At 48.1% G+C, this 13141-nt stretch overlaps 1 protein-coding gene across 5 annotated transcripts in view; it reads right to left on the minus strand.

The window, feature by feature from the left end:
• The window catches only part of Acoxl (acyl-CoA oxidase like), a 326857-nt gene that overhangs the window by 146597 nt on the left and 167119 nt on the right, over positions 1–13141 (minus strand). For all 5 annotated transcript variants that reach the window (XM_071601826.1, XM_071601823.1, XM_027952093.3 and 2 more), the window contains one exon: positions 8461–8614. In XM_071601826.1, the coding sequence (XP_071457927.1) occupies positions 8461–8614 (154 nt within the window). The remainder of the gene's footprint in view (positions 1–8460; positions 8615–13141) is intronic.

Here is a 13141-nt window from a genome sequence, read left to right on the forward strand (position 1 = left end):
GACCCGGCCGGCCATGTGAACCAGCGACAGCAGCTCCCAGTGGAGGCTGGCCAGGCTCCTCCAGGAGTGCAGTAGGTCACCAGCCTCAGCACGCAGGCATGGCGGCATCTCTTTGGGATTCCCAAGATCCGTTTTGTTGACTTTGGGACTTTGCTCTATTCCAAGGGTTGGTGGATGCCAGAAAAATGAGGTGTTGAATCTCCCTGAGGAATGAGTCATGGGCCAAGTCTACTGAATAAGCAAGACTCTGTATCAAATTTACAAGCATTTGCAATTGTTTCAGTGTTTTCTGGTGCAATCATTAAATGTAATCATTGGGGCCTCTTCCTGCTGGAGTATATTTGCAAACAGCAGCTCCACAGCTAACATGAAAGGGAGGATCAAGGCCCTTTGCTGATAAGATTATCATTCTGGATCTCAGCTCCCTCCTGAGACTCCACCCTGTTGCAGTTCTGTTCAAACATTTCTTTATTTGCTTGGTCAGTTCCACTCTTCTATGTGGGACAGTGGGACACCTAGAGGAGAACCGGCGCAGCAGGGTGGTGTTGCGAAGACCCTCCACACTGCTGGGGGTGGAACATGAAGTCCTGCTATGGAGACTGACTGTGAGCACCCCGTGAACCCAGCGTTGGTATCAGGGGCGTGAATGGCACAAGATGTGGCTATGGGTATCCTGCTGCAGGCACCATCTCAGGACTGAGGGATACTGTGGAAGGTCCTCATGAAGGTTTGGCTGTGCAGGGCCAAGGCCAGCAGCTAGGACTGGGGTCATTGATCTGCCCTGCTGAAAGGGACAGTGGAACCCACGTGTATATCCAGGCTGCAGGCCTGTTTTGGTGGACACTGAGGCTTTGGAGTCAGCATTTGGTGAGCATGACTGGCTTCAGCCTGTTAAGCTCCCGAAGGTGGGGTGGGGGATCACAGGAGGAGCAAAAGAGAGGTGGGCAGAGGTGAGAAGGCCCTCCCCTGCTGGGGTAGAGCCTAGAATCCTGTGGAGACTTACCCTCCCTCCAAAGGTCAAAGCAGTACTCTGAGGAGCCCCAACCAGGCAGCTCCCGCAGAAGTCTAGTGCTTTATGGTGGGGGACAGGGAAGAAAGGAAGGGGACAGAGTTGGGATCCTTCAGTGTAGCCTGTTACTTCATCCACAAAGGGGAAAAGAGGGAGGTACAGCCTTCTCCCAGTATCCCTGGGGCATTGGTTGTAGGATCGTAACAGTGTCCACTTTATGCTTTGAATGTAGCCCTTTTTGCTCTGCCATTGCAACTGATTTTCAAAATGGACACGTTTCTTTCTCTTCCTCTCTCCCTGCTCCTCCTTAAACTCTTCCCCTCCCTAATCTCAGTCATAACAGGATCACCTTTCTTCCCCATCCTAGGCAGAGTTAGATAACTCCCTGAGCACACATCCACCATAGGAACAAAGTCATCCAGAGTTTGAGGATGGCACCAGAAGGTCTCAGAAATGACTATCTCCCGAGTTAACAAGTGAATTTCAACTCCAGACAGAGAACAGGTGGAATTCAGCCTTTGAATCACCTCTTTAAAATCCCCCTGTTCCTGCTGATGAGCAGAATCACAGCCTCTGGGACAGGAGTCCCTTGTGTTTCTCCTTTGCTAGCAAGGCAATAAAATTTCCTTTTCTTTTTTTCTCCAAAACTGTGTCTTCATGATTGGGTTGGCATCAGGGACAAGGACTAAGCTTTCAGCAACGGGACCCCTACAGATACCCAAATCTTCAGACGCTCAAGTCCCTTAGATGAAGTGGCATAGTATACTTGAAGTCATCTCCAGATGGCTTATCATACCTAACACAATGTAAATGCTGTGTGAACAGTGGTTACACTGTATTGTTTAGAGAATAATACAAGGAAAAAGAGGTCTGTATGTGTTCAGGACAGATCCATTTTTTTCTGAATATTTTCAACCTATAGTTGGTTGAATCCATGGGTGTTGAATGTGTGGATACAGAGGGTTGATTGGATTTATTGAGTGCTTACACGGAATAGGCACCAAGAGAGAGGGACACTGAAGCTCTCAGTGGTGAGGTCCAAGGGCCCTGAACGTGAGATTCCACCACCCCAACCCCAGTGGCCCCCTTCCCACCATAAGGCACCTCTCCCACCAGAAATGCTGATCTAAGAAACGCAAGATCCAAGCCTGCTTCCCCCGCTCCCCTCTCTAGGTTGCTCCAACACTGGGGAAGAGGTAATGTGTAGTATAGTTAAGTATCAACAGGCTCTGGAAGTTGGTTGACCCCACCAATTCTTAAAGAAGGAAGGTGGGGGGAAGAGAAGCAGCAGGGGCCTGACTCACACGACCAACCAGAGGCAGAGCTGGGTCTCCGCAGCCAACTGAGAGACGCGCGGGCAGCTTTCCCACGTGGGCAGGTGAAGGGTTTTCATCACGTCTAAATGGAGCCTGTATGACTCTCCTCCCACATACTGAGATGAGAAGCCGAAATGCAGAACATGTGTGGGAACAGAGAACTGGCCCCTGGGACTCTTGCAGCTGGGTGCCGAGAGCAGGCTGGGCTCTGCCGGCTCCCGTGCCAGCCCCTCCCTGGCTCAACACGGAGACTTTGGGGTGAGTAATTTAACTAAATCCCACCTCACTTCACTGGGCTGTACCATGGGCAAAACAGCAGGGAGTCATCTCAGGAAAAGAACAGTCTGGTCCTGTTGGTGGCCCTCCCCTACTAGGGGAAAGTCTAGTTCAACTAGCGCTAACCACTGAGCAGACCAGCAAGACCCAACCAGCAAGACCCAGCCACGACACTGGGAACCAGCTCAGGCACATGAGGGGCTTTCCCAAGCTTTAACATGGTTGTGAAGTCACCGGTTCTATTCAAACCGTGCTTGTCCTAGAGGGAGAACTTGGCTATTTTCTGGGATCGAGTGGGCAAAACCAGCAAGATACTGTGATAGTAGAAGCAAATGTGACTCCATTTTGTTTTATGACTTCATCCTGTAAAACAACCATGCCAAGTAGAAGGGTCATGACTGGGGCAAGGTGTTCTTTTCCTTTTGCTATAGAAACCTTTACGAACACGGAACTACCTAATGGGGCATTGTTTCTGTAACTAGGGGAACGGGGCTCTGTTTCTGTAACTGGGGTGACTGGGCTAACTGTGATTGGTTAGGCTTCCCGCCACTTGACTGCACTGTTCCGCTTCTGTAACCTGGCTTGCTTGCATTGGCTAGACCCCCAAACGTCCCTTTTGGGGTTTTCAGGCTTATAAGGAGCTCCCTTGCAATTGTTTGGGGCTGATCAGTAGAACAGCTTTATGTTCTGGTCAGCCGCCACCGGTGTGCTTCAATAAGGCTTGATTCCACTATATGTGAGTGGCCTGGAAGACAGTTTATGAAATCCCGGGACGAAGCTTTAACTATAACAATACAAGTTGCATATGGCGCAGTGCCGTGGGTCAGGGGCTTGGAGGGACTCTCTGGGTTCGAAGCTTGGCTTTTCACTCTTAACCTTGGGCGAGTTATTTCATCTCTCTGGCCTCAGTTTCCTTCCTGTTTTCCTGCCGCCTTTCAGATTAATTTGGTATTCTTATAATTCCATTTTAACCACTTCTTATCAGACGGCTTTTTATTTTAGTGGTAGCCTCCGGGGTTCACGGTATGGGTGGAGGTTCCCTAATCTGAAGGTGGAAATCCAAAATGCTTCCAGTTTCAAATTTCACAGTACTTAGCATTTCAATCCAGCCAAGTCTATGGAAATATTCCAAAATCCAAGAAACTCTGAAACCTGAAACACTTCTGGCCCTCAGCACTCCAGATGAAGAAAATGACCTGCATATATCGTTAGCCATCAGGGTCCACTTTCAGGTGACATCATCCTACAGGACATATGGTGTGACAGCCTCGCAATGGTGTGCTTTTTCTTCCCTCCTGGCATTTCTGATGTTGTTGCTCATTTTACTTTTACACATGTTGTAAACCTCACTCTACATGGTTGTTATTTTCATTTAAAAAGTCAACTAAATCCAGGCACAATTGTGCAAGGCTGTAATCCCAGTAACTTGGGAGGCTGAGGCAGGAGGATTGTAAATTCAAGGCCAGCCTCAGCCTCAGACCCTGAATCAAAATAAAAACAAAAAGGGTGGGGATGTGGCTTGGTGGTAAAGCACCTGGGTTCAATCTCTGTAGCAAAAAAAAGAAAAGCCAGTTAACATTTTTTTTTTTTTTAAATGGTACTAGGGACTGAACCCAGGGGCACTTAATTGCTGATCCACATCCCCAGTCCTTTTTTATATTTTATTTAGAGACAGGATCTTGCTGAGTTGCTTAGGAACTCACTAAGTTGCTGAGGCTGGCTTTGAACTTGCGATTCCCCTGCCTCAGCCTGTTGAGCCACTGGGATTATAGGTCTGTGCCACTACACTCAGCACCAAATAACCTTTAAAAAGATTTAAATACTAAGACCAAAATCTGATAATTTTATCTGTATTTTTGATGCTTTTCATTGCTTTGTGTAAATCCATATCTCTATCTGGTGTCATTTCCTTCTGCCTGAAGAATTCCCTTTAGTACTCCCGATGGGAAAAGCTCGTGAGTGATGGATCCTGTTAACTTTTATGAGTCTAAAGGTGTTTTTATATTGTTTCTTAAACATAATTTTGTTGGATACAGAATTTCAGACTGACTTTTTCCCTTTCATTACTTTAAAGATGTTGTTCCATTGCCTTCCAATGTGACGAGTTCCACATGAGAAATCAACTATCATCCTTCTATCTGCTCTTTTATACAGAACATTTCTTTCTTAAGCTCCTCAGACAGGCTAGTTGGAGAGGCACTATTCCGGTGCTGTGTAAGCAATGGTGGCTGCTGCTCTAATCCTGCTGGGTGATTCTGTCCTCAGCCCTGAGCCATCTCACAGGCCTGCGCTAGTCAGTACCAGCTGTATATTCGGGGATAGGGAGGTGGGAAGAGCTGCTGCTGACCTCTGAGCTCTCCCTCGGTCCAGTTCTCTTCTGTCCACTACTCCAACCTGTGAACTCTACATGCTTTGTTCCCGTTGGACCCTCAGCTCCACGCCTTCCACTTGGGGAGCTCTCTGGGCTCTACTGTGGATTACCCCTAGATGGTTCTTGGGTATGTATATTTCTGTCCTTCAATAGTAGCCCCCAAATTGGCAGCAGCTTCTGAAATGATGGTTTCTGACCCTCATGACCCTGCTGTCGACTTGCCTCAGTCCCCCTCCTCAGGCATGGCCTGGAAACTCTTTCATGGTAACCAACAGGGGCAACAGTAGGGTGGTTTATCTCCTCTTTCTGAAAGGTTCCCATCCTTCCTTGCCTGATGTCCATGCCTTACGAACTCCTTGGTGTGTGTCTATTGACCTGGTTTTGGTATTTGGGTCAGGAGGGCATACCTTCTGTGTGTTACTCCAACTTGGTCAGAAGTCCCCCAAGGCCAGTGCGGCTGGAAACTCAGGGCCTCCCAATTCCATGCACAGGGCACTATGCCGCCCTCAGACTCCCTGGCCTTCAGGACACAGAACATGTGCCTAGCACCCTGTCCCACACAGAGAGCTGGTCACCCTCCACAGTGACCCAAACCAGCAGTCATCAGCGCTGTCATGTGCTTGTGAGAACAAGGACCATGAAAACTCCAGCCATGCGGCTCACTTAATGATCAGCGTCTAGAAATTTTTCTTTTTGTATGAAACCTCCTTTATCCCAGGCAGAGAGAGAGAAAAAGGAGTAAAAAAGACTAAAACATGATTTAATTGCAAAGTCCCACTCTATTTGGACCCTGAATTATCCACTTCACTGCTAAGAAGGTTCTTTAAGCATAAAAACATTATATTCCATTGCCTTCCAATGTGACGATTTCCACATGAGAAATCAACTGTCATCCTTCTATCTGCTCTTTTATACAGAATATTTCTTTCTTAAGCTCAGACAGGCTGGTGGGAGAGGCACTCTCGAAGCATTCAGCCTGACACCCAAAGAAAGCAAGAACTGCCAAAAGTCCTAAGAAACAGCCAGCCTGAGACTTTGTCATGACACCCCGACATAGAGCAATAATGGCATTCAAATCAGCCACTGAGCATTATGGGAACATCAATCTGTGGAGGGAACAACCTGAGAATCCAGAGGTTTCCGCAGAGCAGTTCAAGAGCAACCGCACAGGGACCATGAACTCACCTAGACCCAGCTGGGAGGGCTGGGCGCCCATCCACACCCCAGGTCCAAGGGAGGCCATGCAGGAGGGAGAGAGGGCCACTTTGTATGTACTGGTGATTAGGAGCCAATCAAAGGCCTTATCTCTTTCCCATTTCCAGATGCAGAATCCTAAGTATCAAAGGGGCAAACTGGGAACATTCCAGTGAGAATTAGATTACAGAGACTCTGGCCTTGGCAGAAGCCACCCCATAGCCTGGCCAGAAAACGTACTCCCCTGACACTCGGGCTTCTGGTGGCCACCGCAGACACATGCGGCTGAGCCGCAGCCCCACCACGTGCAGCCAGCCCACTGCTGTTGGGTAAGTGAGTCCCAGGAATGTTGTGCAAACAGTGGGCTGTGACACACTAAACAGAATTGATTTAATGCACCAGGACTGGCTTTTCTTAAAACGATACCCAATGGAAACCCAAGAGCACCTGACAACGGTGAAGCCAGTGCTGCCCACAAAGCTTCTTTTCCAATTTCATGTACGTATGCTTGTGAGTCCTGGGTTGGAATGAAAAGTGTGCCTATACCTCTGGTCATGGTCAAAGAATCTGAAATGCACTGGCCCAGAAACTTGAGCCTTCTCTGTTTGACTGCTGTCAGGAGTAGAAATGGCATCCCCTTTGTTTACAATGCTAATGCCATTTAAATACTTGATTCCAAGAAAACAATCAGAGGTTTACAAACAAGCAAAAAGTTAGGTACTAGAATATGTCCTGTGGTGTCATTTAGCATAACAATAAAACTTGGGCATAACCTGAGGGACTGGTTGAATGAATTATGGTACATCCACGTGATAAGTGGTACCAGTCCTTAAAACTTGACCTAAAGGATCATCCTCATCAACTCTGAGATGAAAAGATTATAAAAATTTAAAAACACACATGTGCAGTGCATGGGAAGAACATGGTGTGAGGAACAGTCTGTTGCTTCTGAGGGATACCTCTGCTCCCCTCCTTGTGCTTTTCTATGTTTAAAAAAATTTCTATAATGGGCATTTGGGGTTTTTTGTTTGTTTGTTTTTGGTACCAGAGATTGAACCCTGGGGTGCTTAACCACTGAGCCATGTCCCCAGCCCTGTTTATTTTTTATCTTAAGACAGGGTCTCTCTAAGTTGTTTAGGAACTCACTATATTGCTGACGCTGGCCTCAAACTTGTGGTCCTCCCGTGTCATTGGGATTACAGGTGAGCTCCATCACACCTGGTGTATTCTTTTTATAAAAACTAATAAAATAACTGTGATTTTTAAATATGCTTTATTCAGTAAAAAAGCTGCCCCTCCCCGTGGTGTTCACATTGGACAGCAGCAACAAACATTAAAGTCAGCAGGTGGGAGAGGCAGGACTGCACAGGGCTGAATGGTGAGAGTAGAGGCAAAACGTAAGTGCCAGATACACTCAGATTGAAGTAAATTGTACAACAGTTTCCCATCCTCTCCTCTTCCTCAAGCCCAGCTCCTACACTAGACACAGGACATAAAAATTTGTCCCCACTACAGTGACACAGCCACATCAATGTTCATAGCAGCTCAATTCACAATAGCGGAGCTACAGAACCAACCTAGATGCCTTTCAACAGATGAATGGATAAAGAAAATGTGGTACATACACACAATGGAGTATTACTGATGCCTGCAGTCCTGCTGGCCTCCAGTCCCAGGTCCCCAACCCCAAGCCTGCAGTCCAGTCCATACAGAGTCACTTTGGGTCCACTTTCCCACCAGCTCTGGGCTCCACAATGGCAGGTCCTGGAACTTGCGGGTTCCTCTGCTTTGAATTGTGCTAGACAAGGCACCCATCCTAGCTGTTCTTGGAGCCCTGTCCATTCCCAGAGATTCACGCTGGGCTTTTTCACCCCTCATTGCATGATCCAGTCTGAAGCCTGGTGCTGGGGACACACAGGGCAGTGTCTAAATTCTCTGCCTTCTGCCTCCTTCTAGGGCAAGAAACCCTTGGGGGTCATTTCCTATTTCTCAGCAAAGGACTGAAACACAGGAGCATGGCTTTCGTCGTCTGAACGCTCCTTGGCCTGTAGACCACCACCAAGTTGATTGGCATGTAGCATGGGCTTTGTGGGCCAGGCACAGGGGCCAAGCACTTTACAGATGGGTTTGCGTCGGTCCTGGCAGCATCGCACGAGGGGGACACGCACAGACCTCAGGGCTCACAGGTAAGTACCCAGAGTGAGAATTCCAGGGGGCTCAGAGACGGCTCTGCCCAGCCCAGGGCTGCCCTGCGCACGCGCACTCCTGGGGCCCCTGGGACGGCGCGCGCTCACCATGCCTCCGGTGCTCTCGCGGCAGTCCTGCAGGCAGCCAACATTCTCCCAGGTGCTGTAGGCCTTCAGCCCCGCCACCAGGGCCTGCAGCACGCGGCTGCTAACCAGCTCCTTCCCTTGGAAAATGTCCTCATCCAGAAGGGCCCCCGCGTACCTGCCAGATAGAGCAGAGAGGTGTGATGGACGTCCTGGTGCCGCCAGCCACGGGAAGGGGCGCGTCCAGGGACATCAGAACGCTAGGGTCACCACCCAAGGCTTCCCATGCCCTTCAGAGGTGCCCCTGTACCACAGCAAAGCTGCAGCCAGGAGTCTCCCACACACCATTCTCCCTTGGAAAATGTCTCCTTCATGCCCTGCCCAGCTGCTTTCCCGCCAGTCCAGTCACAGGCCTCCTTCACAGGGGCCCCTGTCCCAGCGTGATGCTGCTTCTCTTTTTCTTTGAGTCTACAGCACAGGGTCGCACTCCAGGTCACTCTCTCCTGCCCACCACACAGTGCACACATTGGTACAACCACTTTGGAGAGCAGTAAGGAGGTTCCTAAAAAGGCTAGGAATGGAATCGCCCGTGACCAAGCTGTCCCACTCCCTGGCACTTATATTAAGGGCTGCCTTCCTTCTGAAAGCTCTGGGCAGAGTCCCTTCGTTACCTACCTTAGCTCCTGGCGGCCACCTTCTGTGACTTTCCTTCTCCTTCTGTCTTCGAGGTCACTACACCCACCTGCCCTCCCATGCTGCCTCACTTCCACTAGGTGAGGAGGTGAGGAACCCCTGGAAGCCTTGTCACTCCTTCTTAGTCTCCTCTCATGTACAAGGAGCCCTGTGACTACACGGGACCCACCTCTATTACCCATCAAGGTCCTCAATTCAATTGTATCTCCAAGTCTGTTTTCCCCTGTGAGGTGCCATATTCACAGGTTTAGGGCTTCAGATGCGGACATCTTTGGGGCCATCATTCTGGCCAGCACACAGTCCATTTCAGAACTCCCAGCAGGAACAGAATTAAAACATGAGAATCATGAACAACTCGTGACACTTTGTATGTGGAGGGCGAAGTTGCTTAAGGCCTTGCTAAGTGGCTGAGGCTGGCTTTGAACTTGTGATCCTCCTGTCTCAGTCTCCTGCCATTTCTCTGGAGTAAACATGTAGAAGTGAAATAGGCAGGTCATATGGCAGCTGCATTTTAACTTTTGAAGAAACTGCCACACCACTGTTCATATCAGTTGTGTGATTTTTCCTTCCCACCTGCAGCTCATGAGAATCCCAGTTGCTCCCATCCCTGACAACGGTTGGCTTTGCGTCTTTTTAGTGTTAGTCCTTCTAGCAGTACAAAATTGTATTTCCTTGGTTTTGAAGTTGCATTTCCCTTTTGATTAATGATCATGACCAGATTCTCCTGTGTCTGCGCCTGATCATTCATTTATCTTCCTTTCCTGTCTGCTTAATTCCTATTGGCTTGCTCATCCTTTTTCTTTTCTTTTTTTCTTTTTTCTTTTTTTTTTTTTTAACCAGGGATTGAACTCAGGGGCACTCGACCACTGAGCCCCATCCCCAGCCCTATTTTGTATTTTATGTACAGACAGGGTCTCACTGAGTTGTTTAGGGCCTTGCTTTTGCTGAGGCTGGCTTTGCACTCGTGATCCTCCTGTCTCAGCCTCTGGAGCCACTGGGATGACAGGCGTGTGCCACCGCACCCGGCTCATTCTATTTTTAATTGACTAGCTTCTTTGTATGTTCTGGCTAGCAGTCCATTGGTGGATGTATGTATTGCAAACATTTTCTCCCATCTGTGGCTTGCCTTTTTATTTCCTTAAAGACAGAAGTCAATTTGGGCTCAAAGTATTGACTTTCATCCATCCATAGAAAATTTTCTAGAGTCTGAACATCCTGTTTCTCCAATGAAACCTACACAGCAAAAGATACTACACGGAGCCAAGTCCTACAGCAAAGAGCAAAGGCTTCTGTGTTTCAACCACAGAACACAGAAATCAAACTGGAGCAAACTGACAAGATGCATTTCAGGGTGCATGACGAAGGCAGACAGAATCTCTCTAAAGCCATGAAGTCAACAAGAGGGTTGGATTCTATTAACCAGCACTTGGATGAAAAAAACTTAATGCATTAAGCAACTAAAAAGGGCTTATGCATTGTCATTTAGCTTGGTCCTTACAACAGTCCTATGAAATAGGATATCACAACCCCATTTTACATTCAAGGGAGCCAACATTCTCCCAGGTGCTGTAGGCCTTCAGCCCCACCATTAAATCCAACGAGAGGGTTGGATTTAATTTATATAACCTAGGTTGTATACTTAACATATATTAGGGCAGAGAGAGGATTTTAACCCAGTGTGCCCTCTTGTCCTAAATAATGTGCTCTTTGGAGGTGGGGCTGCAGCCCCGTGGCAGAGCACTTGCCTAGCATGTGTGAGGCATTGGGTTGAATTCTCAGCACCACATATAGATAAATAAAATAAATAACAGGCTCTTTTCATTCTAAACAACATGACTGTCAGTGGCCCCAATCAAATTCATACAGTTTAATCTATGCTATGGTATCACTACTCTTTCCTTGGTCTGTGACTTGACTCAATCTGCCGGGCAAATGTCCTGCTACAGAAGCCTTCATCTGCCAGACAGACAGGTGCACTGGCTACCTCTGACTCCTTGTTGGACCCTTGTGTGTGTTTGAAAGAGAGTCTCAGAAGCTTCTCTGTTCAGGGTGTCAGAGTTCAGGAGGAGTGTGTCTGAAGAAATCTGCAACAGAAGGCTCAGACTGGTCCAAAAGCTAAATTAGGAAATAAAGATCCCTGTGGCAAGTTTACTCCTCATTGGTAAGCCCTTCTATTTAATAGGTGAGGTCTTTAGACACACCAGGTACCTGTTTAGAAGTTACATCCACTCAAACAACAGGTGAAGAGAAAATAAGTGCAGATCCCCTACCACAGAAGGGTACAGGAGGAAGGTGGACAGTCTCTCAGAAGCCACAAAGTCAACAAGAGGGTTGGATTTAATTTACAAGTTATTTTGCATAAAAAGATCAGATAAGATTTTTCGGCAGTGACACATGGGAATTGCATTCTTAACAGCGCAGTGTGGTCCTGGTGGCGTGGCGGGATGAAGGGTGTCTAAGGTGCTCAGCTACCCTGATTCCATTTACCCATGAAGACAGAACACAGGTGAGTTTCTGCAGACTGAGGAGTGTCATTCCACCCATTCATCAATTTAACAAATGCCAATGAGTCCTCACTTTGTGCAAGGCACACATCTATCTAGGTACTGTAAAAACATCAATTAAAAACAGAGAGCCGGGCACGGTAGCACATGTCTATAATCCCAGTGGCTTGAGAGGCTGAGGCAGGAGGATCATGAGTTTAAAGCCAGCCTCAGCAAAAAGGCAGGTGCTAAGCAACTCAGTGAGACCCTGTCTCTAAATAAGATTTAAAAAAGAGCTGGGGATGTGGCTCAGTGGCCAAGTGGCCCTGAGTGTAATACTCAGTATGCACCAAGAATTCTAAAAATTCAAAATAAAAAAGACTGGGGATGTGGCTCAGTGGTTAAACACCCCTAATCCCCAGTAAACCTCCTCCCCCCCCCAAAAAAAAACCAAAACAAAACAGTGAAACAGAGAGAAATCTCTGCCCATTGAGTTGCCTTGAGACATTAATGAGTTACTACATATAAAATGGTAGAACAGGGCCTGTTACGTGGCAAACACTTGAATATGTGTCAGCTACTATCTTAATGTTATCCTTACAGGTATTGGGTAGGAAGAATGCCTAGAGGATGACTAAAGCCAGCTGAATCTCAGAGGTACAGATGGTGCTGTGGCCCCTCCTGGCCTGGAACCCAGCCTGGACTGCCTGAGCTGCCCATGTGGCCAGGAATAAATAAAAGGCAGACCTAAAATAATCTTTTGGACTGATGCACTACAAAATCAATGTTTTAAAAAGTTGTTAATCATTTTCTAAACTAGGAATTTCATTTCTGTAGCAAATTCCCTGGCCAGTACTTCTAGACTCCTTTACAACAGGAAAGAATAGTCAACGTGCGAAACTCCAACCAGCGCCGTGGCCAAGTGTGATGTCATTGCGCAAGGTCGTCTCACTGCTTTTCTTGAAACAATGTGTGCAGAGAGCCAGGCCCTACTAGATGTGAACATGCCAAATTAAGGACCAGAGGTCTCCACCTCAAACCAAGAGTAGTAGTGGGACAGTAAGAGGGGCCCAGGTTGCTGACCCAAGGAGCTTATCTGGGCCTTCCCCCAAGAGGGAAGCTGGCTTGGGAGCAGTGACCCCCTGAGCTGTGTCTCAGAGGATGACTGAGTTACCAGGTGTAGCAAGGGTGTGAGGTGAGTGCTGGAGGTGGGGGTGGGGATGGTCCCCCAGGAAGGGCACAGGCAGGAAGAACATCAGCTCAAGAACCCAGCACAGAGCCTGTGGTGGAAATCAGCAGAGGAGAGAGGTGGGGGGATGGCAGGTGCCAGGCCCGGGGAAGAGGCTCCGAGGCCATGGGAAGGAGATTGAGTTTCACGAAGGGCAGAAGATGCTGCGGGGGTGGGGACAAAGGAGGGTCCCAGTGAGAATTCAGACTTTGTTTCAGGAGCATGGGGTTAGGGGAGTAGAGCTAGGACGTGTCCCAGTGACATGACAGGAGAGGGAGATAAAATCACCAGAATGTAGAAA

The sequence above is a fragment of the Marmota flaviventris genome, chromosome 14 (genome assembly GCF_047511675.1).
Source record: "Marmota flaviventris isolate mMarFla1 chromosome 14, mMarFla1.hap1, whole genome shotgun sequence".
NCBI classification, from domain to species: Eukaryota; Metazoa; Chordata; class Mammalia; order Rodentia; family Sciuridae; genus Marmota; species Marmota flaviventris.